This window comes from Salvelinus alpinus, chromosome 5 (assembly GCF_045679555.1).
Source record: "Salvelinus alpinus chromosome 5, SLU_Salpinus.1, whole genome shotgun sequence".
NCBI classification, from domain to species: Eukaryota; Metazoa; Chordata; class Actinopteri; order Salmoniformes; family Salmonidae; genus Salvelinus; species Salvelinus alpinus.
In genome coordinates this window covers 21,715,319-21,735,619 of record NC_092090.1, presented here as the reverse complement: position 1 = coordinate 21,735,619, position 20,301 = coordinate 21,715,319, and the positions used below count along the sequence as shown (strand labels likewise).

The 20,301-nt window shown below is 45.7% G+C and overlaps 1 protein-coding gene across 1 annotated transcript; it reads right to left on the bottom strand.

The window, feature by feature from the left end:
- Positions 1 to 6,110: 6,110 nt before the first annotated feature.
- cart3 (cocaine- and amphetamine-regulated transcript 3) lies at positions 6,111 to 7,235 on the bottom strand. Its single transcript, XM_071400946.1, has 3 exons — positions 6,924 to 7,235; positions 6,720 to 6,803; positions 6,111 to 6,475 (listed from the first exon to the last, which is right to left on the bottom strand). Exons 1-3 carry the CDS (start codon positions 7,086 to 7,088, stop codon positions 6,368 to 6,370), a joined length of 357 nt encoding a protein of 118 aa, XP_071257047.1. The 5' UTR covers positions 7,089 to 7,235; the 3' UTR covers positions 6,111 to 6,367.
- Positions 7,236 to 20,301: the final 13,066 nt, after the last annotated feature.

The following is a 20,301-nucleotide window of genomic DNA, read 5'->3' as shown; positions in this document are numbered from 1 at the left end:
GGCATCTTCATTACTTTCTTCTCTCAATAGCGGTAACCATCATAGTGTTTCCTTCAGGTTGTTGTAGTACTGCTGGAGAGTTAACTGTGGAATATGTTCCTTTAGATATACACTGAGTATACAAAACATTAAGAACACCTGCTCAATATTAGAAAAGTGCTCCTAATGTTTGGTATACTCAGTGTATAATACTTAATGAGTGAAGGAAAAATGATGTTTTAGCACAGCATGGTTACATACCATATGTATGTAGTGTGATTGTAACAACAAGGCATTAAGGGTCCTTTGGAATGAACATTATTGGATGTGGTGGGGAATTGAATCTGATGGAAAGGTTTTCTGTACAACCCACAGATGGTGTTTCATAGATAGCGATAACACTCACACACATACATGAGTGCATCTGACCCTTGTCAATTTGATGAGTCAAATATTTTAATTGTACCTGTCTCACTCTCTATCAAATAAATAAATATGCCAAGGCCAGAACTAGCAACAGAGCAAAATACTGCATGAAATACAATGCTGTGTTTAGGTTATGTAAAGTTTATGTAAATAAACCAGCTGCAGCATAATTTGCTATGTGACCTGATTTCTCTGGCTCTAAACAGCCCATTATTAACTACCATGTTTGTCCTCACATCTGAAGTGCAGCACAATAGTTATTTAAAGGTCCAGTGGAGTCAAAAAACAACCTTCTACACAACCACACCCCCCCCTCTGAGCCAACTCCTGTGCTCTGTTGGGGGAGACTCCACACCCCCCTCTGAGCCAACTCCTGTGCTCTGTTGGGGGAGACTCCACACCCCCCTCTGAGCCAACTCCTGTGCTCTGTTGGGGGAGACTCCACACCCCCCTCTGAGCCAACTCCTGTGCCCTGTTGGGGGAGACTCCACACCCCCCTCTGAGCCAACTCCTGTGCTCTGTTGGGGGAGACTCCACACCCCCCTCTGAGCCAACTCCTGTGCTCTGTTGGGGGAGACTCCACACCCCCCTCTGAGCCAACTCCTGTGCTCTGTTGGGGGAGACTCCACACCCCCCTCTGAGCCAACTCCTGTGCTCTGTTGGGGGAGACTCCACACCCCCCTCTGAGCCAACTCCTGTGCTCTGTTGGGGGAGACTCCACACCCCCCCCTCTGAGCCAACTCCTGTGCTCTGTTGGGGGAGACTCCACACCCCCCTCTGAGCCACCTCCTGTGCTCTGTTGGGGGACACTCCACACCCCCCTCTGAGCCAACTCCTGTGCTCTGTTGGGGGACACTCCACACCCCCCCTCTGAGCCAACTCCTGTGCTCTGTTGGGGGAGACTCCACACCCCCCTCTGAGCCAACTCCTGTGCTCTGTTGGGGGAGACTCCAAACCCCCCTCTGAGCCAACTCCTGTGCTCTGTTGGGGGACACTCCACACCCCCCCTCTGAGCCAACTCCTGTGCTCTGTTGGGGGAGACTCCACACCCCCCTCTGAGCCAACTCCTGTGCTCTGTTGGGGGAGACTCCAAACCCCCCTCTGAGCCAACTCCTGTGCTCTGTTGGGGGAGACTTTTGGGCTTTGAGTGGCATGTGTTCTTGCGCCGAAGATGAAGAGTTTGAGCTCTGCCCTGGGCAGAACTGGATGCACGCTGCCAGTGGCGTGTATTCATGGATGGCAAGGGAAGCCAGGCTTCCCCCAAAAACGGACCAAGAAAAAAATAAAAATGTTTTGTCTCTATGTGTTTCATAATTTTCCTTCAATTCACAAGTGACTGAATGTATCTCACCGGGGGAAGCATCCGAGCAAGTGAAACAGTGCCCCTCTATCTTGGTATATGTAGGCCATCTATTTGATGCTGTTTGGTCCAAAAGAGTATGGCGATGTTGCCGCAAGCCAGCGAGCACCCTTGAATAAAAAAAGTATCAAATAATAGCCAATCAGCATTGAGCTAAACTGAGCGAGCTGAACCTTGAATGGTCCTGGCATTCCAAACAAAGTGTCAAGGGAAGCCAGTTTGGATTTGGCGTCACTCCTATCAAATCGCATTGAGAGCATAGGTCATTGACAGAAACAACTTGAATTGTTGCACCTCCTTTTGATTTCCTCCAGCGGCTAGCTAGCTAAAATTGTCACTTTCCTTTAGGCCTATACAGTATACCACGGTGGCAAGGCATATGAACCAACAGATTATAGCGCAAACAACGCAATTATCACAACATATAGGTTGTAACCGCTACTGTCTGCTACACAAACATGTTCAATCATAGAGACATATACAGATATCACGCTTGTTGTTGGTCCACTTTTTTGGAGAAGTTAGATTTTATTTGTCTCCACTATTGACTTAACGTTGTTTATGACCAGGCTTTTGCAGGAAAGTAAGTTTGATGTGCGTCAGTGCATGCCGTTAACATTGCCATCAGCAGGTAACTTTCAGATAATGGTCCTTTTTCCAGTCTCATTCATCATCACTGTCCTGAGTGGGCTTCTCTGTGTGTGCATCCATCAGACTATACTGTCAACCAGAGAGTTCCCCCCTTCAGCAATCTATTCAATATGAATAAACATAAAGGAAACTAACGTGTAGAGAAGTAACACCATGTGTGTGTATCACATGGGTATGTGTGAAACTCACTCCCCAGACTGAAGTAGCCCAACTTATGGCGCGACTGGTAAGATGCTTCAGCAGGGCGGTCACGTATGTTAGCAAGGCAAAGGTGCTGGGCTCGAGCCTAGGTATGAGCCGATTCAGGAGGAAGCAAGCTGCGTGAGGTCCGTTACAGATGGTGCGGTGACCCAGATCTGCAGTTTCGCTCAGATCAATGCTGGGGACTGGGGTTGCTGTAGAGTACGTTGGGGGGGTGAATGTAGAAACTCACTCCTTAGCCTGAAGTTGTGCCGCTGAAGAGCTTGCTTTTCAAGAAAAAAATTAATGTCCAACGTTTCGACAGGCAAGCTGTCTTCATCAGGGTATGAACGCAAAACATTAATTACTAATGAGACATGGGCCCATCGGAGAAGAGAGAGGAGAGGAATCAGAGGACAGGTTGGAGGGATGGAGGTGGAGATGGAGAGATCAACCGCAGTGGGAGAGCCTGGGAGGATGGGTAAATTTGAGCTATTTGGGTATGTGGTGTTGTAAGGCAATCCACAACTATGAACTATGTCAGCAATCCCACCTCCTGCCTTACAACACCTGACTCGGCGTCACCGATTGCATGTATGTAATTAGCTGATATTGTCACGCCCTGACCATAGAGAGCCCTTGGATTCTCTATAGTGGTTTAGGTCAGGGTGTGACTAGGGGGGTGTTCTAGAATGTGTATTTCTATGTTGGTGGTTTTGTATGGTTCCCAATTAGAGGCAGCTGGTAATTGTGACCTCTAATTGGGGATCATATTTAGTTAGTCCTTTTTCCCACCTACGTTTGTAGGATATTGTTTCAGTTAGTGCCTAAGTGCGCTCTGTACTTCACGTTTCGTTGTATGGCCTCCAGTGCGCCTCCCCAGCCCGGTACGTCCTCTGCCGGCTCCCCGCACTCGCCCTGAAGAGTGTGTCATCAGTCCGGTGCCACCTGTGCCGGCTCCACGCACCAGGCCTCCAGTGCGCCTCCCCAGTCCGGTACGTCCTGTGCCAGCTCCCCGCAATCGCCTTAAAGAGCGTGTCATCAGTCCGGTGCCACCTGTGCCGGCTCCACGCACCAGGCCTCCAGTGCGCCTCCCCAGCCAGGTACGTCCTGTGTCGGCTCCCCGCACTCGCTCTGAAGTGCGTGTCATCAGTCTGGTGAAACCTGTGCCGGCTCCACGCACGAGGCCTACAGTGCGCCTCCCCAGCCCGGAGCGTCCTGTGCCAGCTCCACGCACTCGATCTGAGGAGCGTGTCATCAGTCCGGTGCAAACTGCGCCGGTGCCCAGTCCAGGCACGGCGTCCAACCCAGCTTCCTCTGTGCCGGTGCCCAGTACAGGCACGGCATCCAGTACCGCTCCAAGGCCGGAGCCTTTCTCTGCGCCGATGCCAAGTCCAGGCACGGCATCCAGTACCGCTCCATGGCCGGAGCCTTCCTCTGCGCCGGTGCCCAGTCCAGGCACGGCGTCCAACCCAGCTCCATGGCCGGAGCCTTTCTCTGCGCCGGTGCCCAGTACAGGCACGGCATCCAGTACCGCTCCAAGGCCGGAGCCTTTCTCTGCGCCGATGCCCAGTACAGGCACGGCATCCAGTACCGCTCCAAGGCCGGAGCCTTTCTCTGCGCCGATGCCCAGTCCAGGCACGTGTCCAGTCCCGCTCCATGGCAGGAGCCTTTCTCTGCGCCGATGCCCAGTCTGGGCACGGCGTTCAGCGAGGCTCCATGGCCGGATCCGTGGTCTGGATGGGGGCTACAACCCGCACCGGACCCGCCACCGACACTAGTCATCCCCCCTACCCTCCCCATTTGGTTTCAGGTTTTGCAGCCGGAGTCCGTACCTTTGGGGGGGTACTGTCACGCCCTGACCATAGAGAGCGCTCGGGTTCTCTATGGGTGTGTTTTTAGTCAGGGCGTGACTCGGGGGGTGTTCTAGTCGGTTTATTTCTATGTGGATGTTTTGGTGTGGTTCCCAATTAGAGGCAGCTGATTATCGTTGTCTCTAATTGGGGATCATACTTAAGGTGTCCCTGTTCCCACCTGCATGGTGGGATATTGTTTTATGTTAGTGTTGAGCACTACGACTTCACGTTCGTTGTATGTTTATTGTTTTCTTAGTTTCACTTTAATAAAATATGTGGAACTCAAATCACGCTGCGCCTTGGTCCGTACTTCATAACCAACGTGACAGATATGACCTCACAGCCTAACAATGTCCTACGATTCAGTCCTATGTTTGAATCAGATACACACCTTGGTGTGATAATATGTGAGAGCATATGTTCCAAATGGCAACCTATTCTCTATACACTGCTCTACTTATGACCAGAGCCCATCAACAACAACTTGATTTACAACATGTTTTGCAAACACCAACTGTCAGGTTTGTGAGCCACTTTGGGTGGAACAGAATGGAAATATGGTGTTTTAAATTGTCAAACCAGCTTCAAATACCCAGGTTTGTGCATTACTTTTGTGTTATTTCAGGAAATACTGTAATAAAAGGGTTTGCTTTTCTCTAACCGTGTCACGTTCCTGACCTGTTTTCTCTTGTTTTTGTTTGTGTTTAGTTGGTCAGGGCATGAGTTGGGATGGGCAGTCTGTGTTGTTTGTTCTATGTGGGAGTGTGATTGTTAATTAGCCTTATATGGTTCTCAATCAGGGACAGGTGTTATTCATTTCCTCTGATTGAGAATCATATATAGGTAGGCTGTTTGACACTGTTAGTTTGTGGGTGATTGTCTTCCGTGTCTGTGTATGTTGCACCACACGGAACTGTTTCGTTTGTTCGTTTGTGTAGTCTATTTCCTGTTCGTGCGTTCTTCGTGTCATGTAAGTTCGTTTGTCCAGGTCTGTTGACTGCGTTTGTTATTTTGTAAATTCTCAAGTGTTGTTTCGTGTTCGTCTATCATTTAAATAAATTCATTATGTCTAATTCCCACGCTGCGCTTTGGCTCCTCTTCCGAGGAGGAGGAATTAGACAAGCGTTACAAACCGAGTAATGTTGGTTACCTCAACAATGCAAAGACAGAGAGAGAGAGACTGCTGACACCACAAAAAAGCCTGGAGTGACACCAATGCTTCTATGGAAAAACACCACAAGGGAAATAGTTAAATAACACACTTATAATTTTTTTATTCACTTGAAAACCATAAAATATTCTCTACAAGTTGAACTATTGTGATTATATAACTTTTATTCATCTTAATGAAGGTAGTGTAAATGTATTATGCTCTAAGTAAATACTATTTATTAGATTAAACAAATGTTCATACACTACTGTTTTGTTTATGTCCGACCATATCTCCATTTGGCCAAAAATGCTATTTCATTCTCAGTCCAGACAAGACTCAGCCCTCATGAATCCATGTACTTAATGACTAAAATTATTGGTAGGTATTTTTTACTTCATGAGTTTGTAGGAAATAACCCATAACATTATCGCACACAGCATTGCGCATCATCTTTATGCATGCGGATCATGAGATTATTGGAGCAAAGAGAGACCACTCAGACTGCTTTACAAAACAAGATAGAACGCTGTTTATTCATAGTACAACTCATTTTTGGTTACAGAAACATCCAGTTGAAAATAAAATATTTCATAACTTCAAAATAAGCCTTTTTGGGGTTTAGACAATCTCAGAATGCAACCTGTCACTCTCCGGATAATCGTATATTGTAGTATCATAACAATATTCCTATATCACATGTCGTTCTGATGTAACAGTTTTAGTTTGTCATCAACTTCTAACTTACATTCAGACCAATTCAATTCACAAGCACTTGAGCAGATAAGAGTTGCAGAAAGCTCCGCGAGGACAGTCGCACATTTTGCCGATTCTCGCGCCCTTTCTCACTGCGCACTGCTCTCCAACGTCGCACTGAAAAAAAGAAGGTAGACAAAATAAGACCGTGTGACATTTTTGCCAACAGATGCAAAGGTCTGTGGGGCCATATCCACCTGTCACCACATCAGATCACATCAATCACAAAACATGGCACATGAAAGCATTTAGTGAAAGTTAAAATGTTGAAATGTAGTTTTACGCGCCAGTTTAGGCAATCTGTTTTTCGAAGTATAGGTCGTTCCATTTTTAGAAGCTTCGTTCAAATTGTTAAATTTACCGTAGGGACTTGGCCGAATTTCTTTTCCCAGAATGGAAGTCTCTTGGTCTGCAGCTTTTTAAGAACGTCATGTAGTGCTCCAAGCTGTGGGAAATATTGACACATTAGAATGAGAAATCCTTCCAAAGCAGACCTTTCCAATAGACAAACATCTAATGCTCATCAACCATTAAAGTCGCAGGTTTAGCCTAGATAGAAACTTACCAGTTGTTTTTCGTTGGTCAAATTCGGATCTTTGGGGTAGAAGTCTCTCACACTTCTTGTGTCGAGGTCCAATTCGGAATCCGAGTAGTCAATTTCAGCACTAAGAACGATGGACAGCAACACAGCGCAAACCACCGCTCTGATCCATAGCCTGGAGCTCTCCATGGTCCTTAAGAGATTGCGTACAGTAGAAGATATCTTTCGTCTCCAAAAGGTCCCGTTCTAATACTCCAGTTACCGCAATCCAAACACTTTTTATCTATGTACCGCAGTGGCCGAAGTCTGTGACTTCCGCGCAACGCCACCTTAACCATAGATTTTTCATGCGTAAGAGAGATGGCGTGGGTGAGTCATTACGTAAAGTTGGATGGCTTGTAATTGCTTAAAGTTGTGGGCTCTCCTACAAGGCACAGCTTACTCACTTTCTTTTCATTGACGACATGAGATGTTTTCTATGACATGGTACAGTGCCTTCGGAAAGAATTCAGACCCCTTGACTCTTTCCACATTTTGTAACGTTACAGCCTTATTCTTAAATAGATTCAATTGTTTTCCCCCCTCATCAATCTACACACAATACCCCATAATGACAAAGCAAAAACAGTTTTTTAAAAAGTGTTTGCTAATTTATAAATAAATAAATAATGAAATATGACATTTACATAAGTATTCAGACCCTTTACTCAGTACTTTGTTGAAGCGCCTTTGGCAGGGATTACAGCCTTGAGTCTTCTTGGGTGTGATGCTACAAGCTTGGCACTCTGCAGATCCTCTCAAGCTCTGTCAGGTTGGATGGGGAGTGTTGCTGCACAGCTATTTTCAGGTCTCTTCATAGATGTTCGATCGGGTTCAAGTCCGTGTTTTGCTGGGCCACTCAAGGACATTCAGAGACTTGTCCCGAAGCCACTCCTGCATTGTCTTGGCTGTGTGCTTAGGGTCATTGTCTTGTTGGAAGGTGAGCCTTCGCCCCAGTCTGAGGTCCTGAGCGCTCTGGAACAGGTTTTCATCAAGGATCTCTCTGTACTTTGCTCCGTTCATATTTGCCTCGATCCTGACTAGTCTCCCAGTCCCTGCCGCTGAAAAACATCCCCACGGCATGATGCTGCCACCACCATGGTGCCAGGTTTCCTCCAGACGTGACACTTGGCATTCAGGCCAAAGAGTTCAATCTTGGTTTCATCAGACCAGAGAATCTTGTGTCTCGTGGTCTGAGAGTCTTTAGGTGCCTTTTGCCAAACTCCAAGGAGACTGTCATTTGCCTTTTACTGAGGAGTGGCTTCCGTCTGGCCACTCTACCATAAAGGCCTGATTGGTGGAGTGCTGCAGAGATGGTTGTCCTTCTGGAAGATTCTCCCATCTCCACAGAGGAACTCTAGAGCTCTGTCAGAGTGACCATCGGGTTCTTGGTCACCTCCCTGACGAATGCCCTTCTCCCTCAATTGCTCAGTTTGGCTGGGTGGCCAGCTCTAGGAAGAGTCTTGGTGGTTCCAAACTTCTTCCATTTAAGAATGATGGAGGCCACTGTGTTCTTGGGGACCTTCAATGCTACAGAAATGTTTTTGTACCCTTCCCCAGAGCTGTGCCTCGACATAATCCTGTCTCGGAGCTCTACAGACAATTCCTTTGACCTCATGTCCTGGTTTTTACTCTAACATGCACTGCCATCTGTGGGACCGTATATAGACAGGTGTGTGCCTTTCCAAATCATGTCAGGTCAATTGATTTGACCACAGACTCCAATCAAGTTGTAGAAACATCTCAAGGATGATCAATGGAAACAGGATGCACCTGAGCTCAATTTCGAGTCTCATAGCAAAGGGTCTGAATACTTATGTAAATAAGGTATTTCTGTTTTTTATTTTTAATACATTTGCAAAAATGTCTAAAAACCTGTTTGCGCTTCGTCATTATGAAGCATTGTGTGGACATTGCTGAGATGTTTTTATTTAATTTATCCATTTTAGAATAAGGCTGTAACTTAACAAAATGTGGAAAAAGCCAAGAGGTCTGAATACTTTCCAAAGGCACTGTATGTACCAGAAAGAGCACCCCCCATATTCATGTTGGACGGGATGACGAGGTACATTTGGAGAGGGGTCATTTTTTGGCAGAGGAAAGACGGAAGAAAAAGTGTGCCTCAGGTAGAGCATGGCGCATGCAACACCAGGGTTGAGGGTTCGATTCTCACGGAGGACCAGTACAAAACGTATGCACTCACAACTGTAAGTCGCCCTAGATAATAGCGTCTGCTAAATTACGTAAATAGTTACGCTATATCAGTGTAGGTGATTTTATCAAATAATTACACCAGTTTCATAGTGTATTTTGGACACATTACAGATTACACCATGAACGTGAAAAATAAAATGTAGGACTATAGTTTTAGTTACCTCTGGTGCCATGTGCTGTAAGTTTTTGTCCCATTTTCTCGCCAAATAATCATGGCATTCAGAAATCATCTTACGGCAAATATGTGACCTGTCAGTGTGTCATCTCTCCCCTCGTTCTGTGAAGAGACTTGTGTTGGGAAACAGACTAAACTGGTCAGAACTGCACATGACGCACTAGCCTACTCATCTTTAATCATTCTGTGCATTGAGACAATTAACCATAACACAAGCAGGGTTATCGTGTAGAGATGATCATTAGAAATATTGACACAGATCACAGACGGCTATACTGTGTTGCTGTCTTGTTTTGTTCTTGATCATCTCGGTTTCTGACGGCAGCATCAAGTGTCTCCGGGTTCGGAGCCGGCTATTCACGAAACATCCGACACATCTCTTTTGATCTCTTATTTCCGCGATATCCCAGTTTCCTGTCTGTCAGCCCGAGACGGAGATGAGGACTAGAGCGCTTTGATTGCGCTGGGGCTGCTGCGCGTTTGTGTGAGTCACTACTCTATTTTCCAATTACCGACTTAGACGCCGGATAGGCCTATTAAAACATTTTTATTCACAGCAGATATTCACAGCAGTGGTGGAAACGTACCCAATTTGTCATGGGCAACTTGAGTAAAGATGCCTTAATAGAAAATGTCTCAAGTAAAAGTGAAAGTCACCCAGTGAAATGCCACTTGAGTAAAAGTCTAAAAACATCTGGTTTTAAATGTACTTAAGTAAAGTGGTGGGAAAAATACCCAATTGTCAAACTTGAGTAAAAGTTTTTTTTTAAAGAAAAAATTCAATAATATAGGCTACATCAAATGTTTTAAATAAGCAAACCAGTCGGCACAATGTTCTTGTTGTTTTTTAAAATCAGGGACAGTCAGGCGCAGGTTTCTTACGGTTCTACTCAAGCCAATTTCAATCATTCATTTGTTATTAGGGAGAGAGCTTGACCTGTTCACCGGACGTGCTACCTGTCCCAGACCTGCTGTTTTCAGCTCTCTAGAGACCGCAGGAGCGGTAGAGATACTCTTAATGATCGGCTATGAAAAGCCAACTGACATTTACTCCTGAGGTGCTGACTTGCTGCACCCTCGACAACTGTGATTATTATTATTTGACCATGCTGGTCATTTATGAACATTTGAACATCTTGGCCATGTTCTGTTATAATCTCCACCCGGCACAGCCAGAAGAGGACTGGCCACCCCTCATAGCCTGGTTCCTCTCTAGGTTTCTTCCTAGGTTTTGGCCTTTCTAGGGAGTTTTTCCTAGCCACCGTGCTTCTACACCTGCATTGCTTGCTGTTTGGGGTTTTAGGCTGGGTTTCTGTACAGCACTTTGAGATATCAGCTGATGTAAGAAGGGCTATATAAATAAATTTGATTTGATTTGATATTATTTGTGATCGGTTTGCTTTGCTTATATTGAACGTAGGCCTACATAAAGATGTCTGCATTCGTGTTGAGTTGTGATGTTTTGCATTGTGTTGTTGCCATGGTTTTATTCAACAACACATCAGCTACTAGGAGAGCTTCTCCTCTCATTCATATATTTCCTAACTAGACCCAACAACAAAGCACCAATTAACGTACAAATGGAGGGTCAAGGAAATTACGCTTTTTATTGATCATGGAGGCAGCCAAAGCCAACCCACATTCTGGGAAATTCAGATAATTAGAACCAGATTTCTGTCTAGACCAAATAAATCAACCTTGGTGGTATACATAGGGCCTACTTCAATCCATCAATGTAGAAGGCGTCAGGCACTGACTGCAAAACTTAGTCTGGGTCTACTTTTTAGAGCAACAAAAGTAGCTACTCCATATATGCTTTTTAAATCTACATTTGAATGGAAAAGTTTCAATAAACAAGACTCCACTGTGGTAAAAAAATAAAAATGCACTTAATATTTGTATTGATCTGTCACATATACAACACAAAAATACCAACAAACAGAAGAAACACAACAAACACAGTCAACACCACACAATGTCATATAAAGAGCTCCAGACCATGATAGTGATTGATTGATTTTATTTTATGTTTGTGTGTGTTTAGGAGTGCAATAGGGAGGAGACAAGTGAAAATACAGTAGAAGAGTACAAGAGAGAGACAGGATCCAGGTTAAAGGTTATCCAACTTGTTTACCCTGAGTGAGGGATTCTGTTACGATGGTATGAAGGCACACTTCCTTTCTCAGCTCTCATAAGAGCCATGCATCTACACTGCAGCTGTCATCGACACAAAGAACACGAAGAACATAAAATAACAAGGCTTTCTTTTTCTTTCTCCTTCCTCCTTTCTTTCTATTCTAAAGGCCTATTTGTTTGTTTTGGTAGACGGGCATACTGTATATTTACTGAACAAAAATATAAACGCAACATGTAAAGTGTTGATCCCATGTTTAATGAGCTGAAATAAAAGATCACAGATATTTTCCATATGCACAAAAAGCTTATTTCTCTCCAATTTGGTGCACAAATTTGTTTACATCCCTGTTTGTGAGCATTTCTCCTTTGCCAAGATAATCCATCCACCTGACAGGTGTGACATATCAAAGGCTGATTAAACAGCATGATCATTACACAGGTGCACCTTTTGCAGGGGACAATAAAAGTTCACTGTAAAATGTGCACAATACCACAGATGTCTCAAGCTTTGAAGGAGCATGCAATTGGCATGATGACTGCAGGAATGTCCACCAGAGCTGTTGCCAGAGAATTGAATGTGAATTTCTCTACCATAAGCCCGGCTCCAACGTCGTTTTAGAGAATTTGGCAGTACGTTCAACCGGCCTCACAACCGTAGACCACATGTAGCGACGCCAGGACCTCGACATCCGGCTTCTTTATCTGAGACCAGCCACCCAGACAGCTGATGAAACTAGGCAGTATTTCTGTGTGTAATAAAGCCCTTTTGTGGGGAAAACTAATTCTGATTTGCTGGGCCTGGCTCCCAAGTGGGTGGGCATATGCCCTCCCAGGCCTAGCTATGGCTTTGCCCCTGCCCCTGTGAAATCCATAGATTAGGGCATAATTCATTCATTTCAATTGACTGATTTCCTTATATAAACTGCAACTCAGTAAAATCGTTGAAATTGTTCCATGTTGCGTTTACTATTTTTCAGTATATATATAGCTACATCTGTTCTTTATGCACACATTACAGATAGAACTGCAGCCAAGTTGGAGGGGGAAGTTGCCCCTAGAAACTGATCTTGATCAGCTTTCCATTTCCTCACTAATGGTTAAGGTTAAGATTGGTGGAGGGGACACTGGCCTGGATCTGTACCTAGGGGAAACTTCACCCTGGAGCCAGTTACCATCCACATTCATAGTCCACATTTTGCTGACCTGACAGAAAAGTTGTTCACTTTCCACTAATCCAAAACTTGTAATGAAATCCAAAACCTTCCAGGTTTCCAACACCCAGCAATAATTATGCTTGTTGCAGATACTAAATTAAAAGGCCATACCAATTGTTTGTGTGTGTGTGTTACAGCCTTTGGTGTGAGTGTGTGTGTGTGTGTGTGTGTGTGTGTGCGTGCATGTGTGTATTACTGCTTGTGTGTGTGTGAGTGTGTGTTACTACCTGTGTGTGTTATTGCCTGCTTGTGTATCAATGTTGCCTTCCTGTCTTTGAAGTCAATTCCCAGCTGAAAGGCGCTGCTGTTGTGTAGGAGATCTCATCCTTCATTATTTCCTCCCCTAGTTATCCCTTACTCCCCTCTTCCTCCCCTCTTCCTCCTCTCTTCCTCCCCTTTTCCTTCTCTCTTCCTCCCCTTTTCTTTCTCTCTTCCTCCCCTTTTCCTTCTCTCTTCCTCCCCTCTTCCTCCTCTCTTCCTCCCCTCTTTCTCCCTTCTTCATTCTCTCTTCCTCCCCTCTTCCTTCCATCTTCCTCCCCTCTTCCTTCTCTCTTCCTCCCTTCTTCCTTCCATCTTCCCTCCCTCTTCCTCCCCTCTTCCTCCTCTCTTCATCCCATCTTCCTCCTTTCTCCCTAATAAGATCCTACTTCTGCTGGTGTTTGTCTTATCGAGACTCCCAAATCCTCCCTTTGTAGCCTTTCACCCCTGTGTGTGTGTGCTTGCATGTTTGTGTGTGTGTTTCAGTAGGGTCTAATTATCAAGCCAAAAAGGACTTTGCGATGCTGCCATTGATTCTACGTGGGAGTGGATGATTACGTCCTTCTCACCTCAGATATTTAAATGTTGTTTATTCTCTCACAGTAGAGGGCAATCATAAGATCTGGGCTCAAATGAACACAAAGAAGATGGCTGAATCCCAACTGGCAGCCTATTCCCTATAGGGCTTTGCTCAAAATTAGAGCACTATATATACAGTATAGAGAATAGGGTGCCATTTGGGACGCAGACGAAGAAGACAGCACCCTGCTCTGCACCCAGCTGCTGCGTCATGGCAGAGGGAGTTGGAACAAAGCTAGAAATCTTGCCTTTTGTGGGCATAAACTTGGACTTGTGCCACACGTCTTTCTTGAGAAGGTTCACTGTAGGTTCACACACACACACACACACACACACACACACACACACACACACACACACACACACACACACACACACACACACACACACACACACAATCTTCTTTATCTGGATCCCCATCAGCTGATGCCGGGATCCAATTCGTCTCTGATCTGTGAGTTGAGTTTTTAGTTCAGTTTAGTTTTATGTAGTATATGGCAGCTAAAAGCAGGGTTGGTAGTCAATTGAGTGTGATGTAGCCAAAGTTACAACTTGTTTGGAAAGCTCTGGGAAAAGTAGACTTTCAATATGTAAGAAAGTTAGACTGTCTCCTCTCTAACCTTCCTGTCTATTTCTGTGGCACCTCTTGAGCTTAGCTGTGGTGAAGCTGTGATTACCTGCACCACCAAGTCAAATCTGCTCTATCCTCATCTCTTCTCCATCTACTCTCATATCCTCACTTTCATCTGCACTGATTGGAAAATACTTGGCAGGTGAAAACAATATGGTGGCTGCTCATCATTAGGCTAGCTTACACCTGGTCAGTCCTTTCAGATAAGAGCAATCAAGGAGAGGAGATGAGGATAGAAGCGGTTATGGAGCGGGCCAAGAGCTTCAAGTTCCTTGGCATCCACATCACTAAGGACTTAACATGGTCCACACACACCCACACACACACACACACACCCACACACACACACACACACACACACACACACACACCCACACAGTCGTGAAGAGGGCACGACCGCGCCTCCTCCTCCTCAGGAGGCTGAAAATATTTTCCATGGGCCCTCGGATCCTCAAAACGTTCTACAGCTGAACCATCGAGAGCATCTTGACTGACTGACTGCTTGGTATGACAAATGCACCGCTCTAGACTGCAAAGCGCTACAGAGGGTGATGCGGACAGCCCAGTATTTCACTGAGGCGAGCTCCCCGCCATCCAGGATCTCTATATCAGGCAGAGGAAGGACCGAAAAATTGCCAATGACTCCAGACACCCAAACAATAGAATGTTCACTTTCCTACCGTCCGGCAAACGGTACTGGAGCATTGGCTCTCGGACCAACAGGCTCCGAGACAGCTTCAACCCCCAAGTCACAAGACAGCTGTATAGCCAGACTGCTACATAGTAAATTAATGGTACCCAAACTACCTGCACGGACTCTATCTGCATTGACCCTATCTCTACTGACCCTATCTGCACTGACTCTATCTGCATGGACTCTACCTGCAAGGACCCTATCTGCATGGACTCTATCTGCAAGGATCCTATCTGCATGGACCGTATCTGCATGGACTCAATCTGCATGGACTCTACCTGCGTGGACTCTACCTGCACAGACTCTATCTGCATTGACCCTATCTCTACTGACCCTATCTGCACTGACTCTATCTGCATGGACTCTATCTGCATGGACTCTATCTGCATGCTCTACCTGCATGGACTCTACCTGCGTGGACTCTATCTGCAAGGACCCTATCTCTACTGACCCTATCTGCACTGACTCTATCTGCATGGACTCTATCTGCATGGACTCTATCTGCATGGACTCTACCTGCATGGACTCTACCTGCGTGGACTCTATCTGCATGGACCCTATCTGCATGGACTCTACCTGCGTGGACTCTATCTGCAAGGACCCTATCTGCATGGACTCTACCTGCATGGACTCTACCTGCGTGGACTCTATCGGCATGGACCCTATCTGCATGGACTCTACCTGCGTGGACTCTATCTGCATGGACCCTATCTGCATGGACTCTACCTGCGTGGACTCTATCTGCAAGGACCCTATCTGCATGGACTCTATCTGCATGGACTCTACCTGCGTGGAGTCTATCTGCAAGGACCCTATCTGCATGGACCCTATCTGCATGGACTTTATCTGCGTGGACTTTATCTGCGTGGACTCTATCTGCTTGGACTCTACCTGCGTGGACTCTATCTGCAAGGACCCTATCTGCATGGACTCTATCTGCGTGGACTCTATCTGCATGGACTCTATCTGCATGGACTCTACCTGCATGGACTCTACCTGCGTGGACTCTATCTGCATGGACCCTATCTGCATGGACCCTATCTGCATGGACCCTATCTGCACTGACCCTATCTGCACTGACCCTATCTGCACTGACCCTATCTGCACTGACCCTACGCACACTCACTACACTATACTGTATACACACCAAATACACACTCTCCCTCAAAACCTACACACATTCACATACACTACACACGCACACGCACACACACACCCATGCACACACACACACTCTTACACTCATCATTTCCTGCTGCTACTCTGTTCGTTATTTTACTCTTATTATTATCTATCCTGATGCCTAGTCACCTTACCCTGCATTCATGTACATATCTACCTCAAATACCTCGTACCTCTGCACATTGATCTGGTACTGGTACTCCCTGTATATAGCTGCACACTGATCTGGTACTGGTACTCCCTGTATATAGCTGCACACTGATCTGGTACTTCCTGTACATAACTCCACATTGATCTGGTACTGGTACTCCCTGTATATTGCTGCACATTGATCTGGTACTGGTACATCCTGTATATAGCTCCACATTGATCTGATACTGGTACTTCCTGTATATAGCTCCACATTGATTTGGTACTGGTACTTCCTGTGTATAGCTCCACATTGATATGGTACTGGTGCTTCCTGTATATAGCTTCACATTGATCTGGTACTTCCTGTGTATAGCTCCACATTGATCTGGTACTTCCTGTATATAGCTCCACATTGATCTGGTACTAGTACTCCCTGTATATAGCTCCACATTGATCTGGTACTGGTACTTCCTGTATATAGCTCCACATTGATCTGGTACTGGTACTTCCTGTATATAGCTCCACATTGATCTGGTACTGGTACTCCCTGTATATAGCTCCACATTGATCTGGTACTGGTACTCCCTGTATATAGCTCCACATTGATCTGGTACTGGTACTTCCTGTATATAGCTCCACATTGATCTGGTACTGGTACTCCCTGTATATAGCTCCACATTGATCTGGTACTGGTACTCCCTGTATATAGCTCCACATTGATCTGGTACTGGTACTCCCTGTATATAGCTCCACATTGATCTGGTACTGGTACTCCCTGTATATAGCTTCACATTGATCTGGTACTGGTACTCCCTGTATATAGCTCCACATTGATCTGGTACTGGTACTCCCTGTATATAGCTCCACATTGATCTGGTACTGGTACTCCCTGTATATAGCTTCACATTGATCTGGTACTTCCTGTGTATAGCTCCACACTGATCTGGTACTTCCTGTATATAGCTCCACATTGATATGGTACTAGTACTCCCTGTATATAGCTCCACATTGATCTGGTACTGGTACTCCCTGTATATAGCTCCACATTGATCTGGTACTGGTACTCCCTGTATATAGCTCCACATTGATCTGGTACTGGTACTCCCTGTATATAGCTCCACATTGATCTGGTACTGGTACTTCCTGTATACAGCTCCACATTGATCTGGTACTGGTACTCCCTGTATGTAGCTCCACATTGATCTGGTACTGGTACTCCCTGTATATAGCTCCACATTGATCTGGTACTGGTACTTTCTGTATATAGCTCCACATTGATCTGGTACTGGTACTTCCTGTATACAGCTCCACATTGATCTGGTACTGGTACTCCCTGAATGTAGCTCCACATTGATCTGGTACTGGTACTCCCTGTATATAGCTCCACATTGATCTGGTACTGGTACTTTCTGTATATAGCTCCACATTGATCTGGTACTGGTACTTTCTGTATATAGCTCCACATTGATCTGGTACTGGTACTTTCTGTATATAGCTCCACATTGATCTGGTACTGGTACTCCCTGTATATAGCTCCACATTGATCTGGTACTGGTACTTCCTGTATACAGCTCCACATTGATCTGGTACTGGTACTTCCTGTATATAGCTCCACATTGATCTGGTACTGGTACTCCCTGTATATAGCTCCACATTGATCTGGTACTGGTACTCCCTGTATATAGCTCCACATTGATCTGGTACTGGTACTCCCTGTATACAGCTCCACATTGATCTGGTACTGGTACTTCCTGTATATAGCTCCACATTGATCTGGTACTGGTACTCCCTGTATATAGCTCCACATTGATCTGGTACTGGTACTCCCTGTATATAGCTCCACATTGATCTGGTACTGGTACTCCCTGTATATAGCTCCACATTGATCTGGTACTGGTACTTCCTGTATATAGCTCCACACAGCTCCATTCTTCTTTATTTTATTTTATTTTATTCCTTGTGTGTTACTGTTTTATTTGTATTATTATAATTTTTAAATCACTGTGTCATTGGGAAGGGCTCGTAGGCAAGTGTTTCATGGTAAAGTCTACACCAGTTGTATTCGGCACAAATAAAATTTGATTTGGTTTGAGGACAGACTAGGGAAACATCCTGAGACATACTGTATATAGCTCTTTGTGAGAGAACAGGCGGAGATAGGAGGGAGAGTGGAAAGATGAAAGATGGAGAGAGGTGGAGAGAGGAAGGAGAAAGGTGGAGAAAGGAGGGAGGGAGAAACAAAATGACTCTTATCAAGAGAGGAGAAGTGATCTCTGTCCAGTGCTATAATTACAGCTGGCCAATGCCACTGTCACCTACGTGCCTCGTTAGTACAGGGCCCATCATTGCCACAACACGCTTTTTTGGACCCTGATGTAAGAGAGGGAGGAGGAGGAGGAGGACACGAGGGCAAGGTGAAGCTGCTCCTCGGGTCAATCAATGGTTCTGTGTCTGTGATCTTAACTTTTTCTCTTCCTCTCTATCTCTCTCTCGGTCTCTGTCTGTCTTTTCTCTCCTCGTCTCTCTCTCCTCGTCGGTCATTCTGTCTTTGTCTCTCTTCCTCTCTCTCACTCTCTCCTTTCTCTCTCCCGTCCTCTCTCTCTCCAATTTTAATGTCTACAGGCCTCTAACAGGAAGCGTGGAGATGTCTTTAAGGGCTTTGTTGTCAAGCAGAGTGCCAATCAACACACATACACACACACACACATACACACACACACATACACACAGACACACAGGTTTTGTGTTGATACCAGCTGTGACTCACACCTAATTGGTAGATAGCAAGTGAGACAAGAGAAGCCATGTCCAAATCAAATCAAATCAAATTTTATTGGTCATATACACATGGTTAGCAGACGTTAATGCGAGTGTAGTGAAATGCTTGTGCTTCTAGTTCCGACAATGCAGTGATATCTAACAAGTAATCTAACAATTTCACAACAACTACCTTATACACACAAGTGTAAAGGAATGAATAAGAATATGTACATATAAATATATGGATGAGCGATGGCCGAACGGCATAGGCAAGATGCAGTAGCCAGGGCACAATCCGCCCTGGCTGGATGCCCACTCTCGCATGGCACTTGCGGGGGGCTGGCATATAGCACTCCGGGCTATGAGCGCGCACTGGAGACACCGTGCGCTTAACCGCATAACACTGTGCCTGACCAGTACCACGCTGCTTCCGGTAAGCACGGGGAGTTGGCTGAGGTCTATCGCCTGACTCCGCCAATCTCCCCGTGTGCCCCCCCAAAATATTTTTTGGGGCTGCCTCTCGTGCCTGCTGCGCTGCCTTGCCTCATATCGCCGCCTCTCAGCTTTCGCTGCCTCCAGTTCTTCTTTCGGGTGGCGATATTCCCCAGCCTGTCTCCAGGGTCCCTTTCCGTCCAATATCTCCTCCCAAGTCCAGGAGTCCTGAACCCTCTGCTCCTCCATACCACATTGCTTGGTCCGATGGTGGTGGGTAGTTCTGTAACGGTCGTCGTATGAAGAAGGTGTGGACAAAAGCGCAGCGTAGTAAGTGTTCATGTTATTTTTATTTAAACTGAACACAAAACAAAATAACAAAGAGAATGAACGAAAACTAAACAGTCCTGTCAGGTGCAGAAACACAAAACAGAAAACAACTACCCACAAAGCATCGGTGGGGAAAAGCTACCTAAGTATAGTTCTCAATCAGAGACAACGATAGACAGCTGCCTCTGATTGAGAACCACACCCGGCCAAACACACAGAAATAGAAATCATAGAAAAAGGAACATAGAATGCCCACCCAAATCACACCCTGACCAAACCAAAATAGAGACATAAAAAGCTCTCTACGGTCAGGGCGTGACATAGAAGCTGTTTTTCAGTCCCAGCTTTGATGCACCTGTACTGACCTCGCCTTCTGGATGATAGCGGGGTGAACAGGCAGTGGCTCGGATGTTTGTTGTCCTTGATGATCTTTTTGGCCTTCCTGTGACATTGGATGGTGTAGGTGTCCTGGAGGGCAGGTAGTTTGCCCCCGGTGATGCGTTGTGCAGACCTCACTACCCTCTGGAGAGCCTTACGGTTGTGGGCGACAGGATGCTCTCGATTGTGCATCTGTAAAAGTTTGTGAGTGTTTTTGGTGACAATATACATTTCTTCAGCCTCCTGAG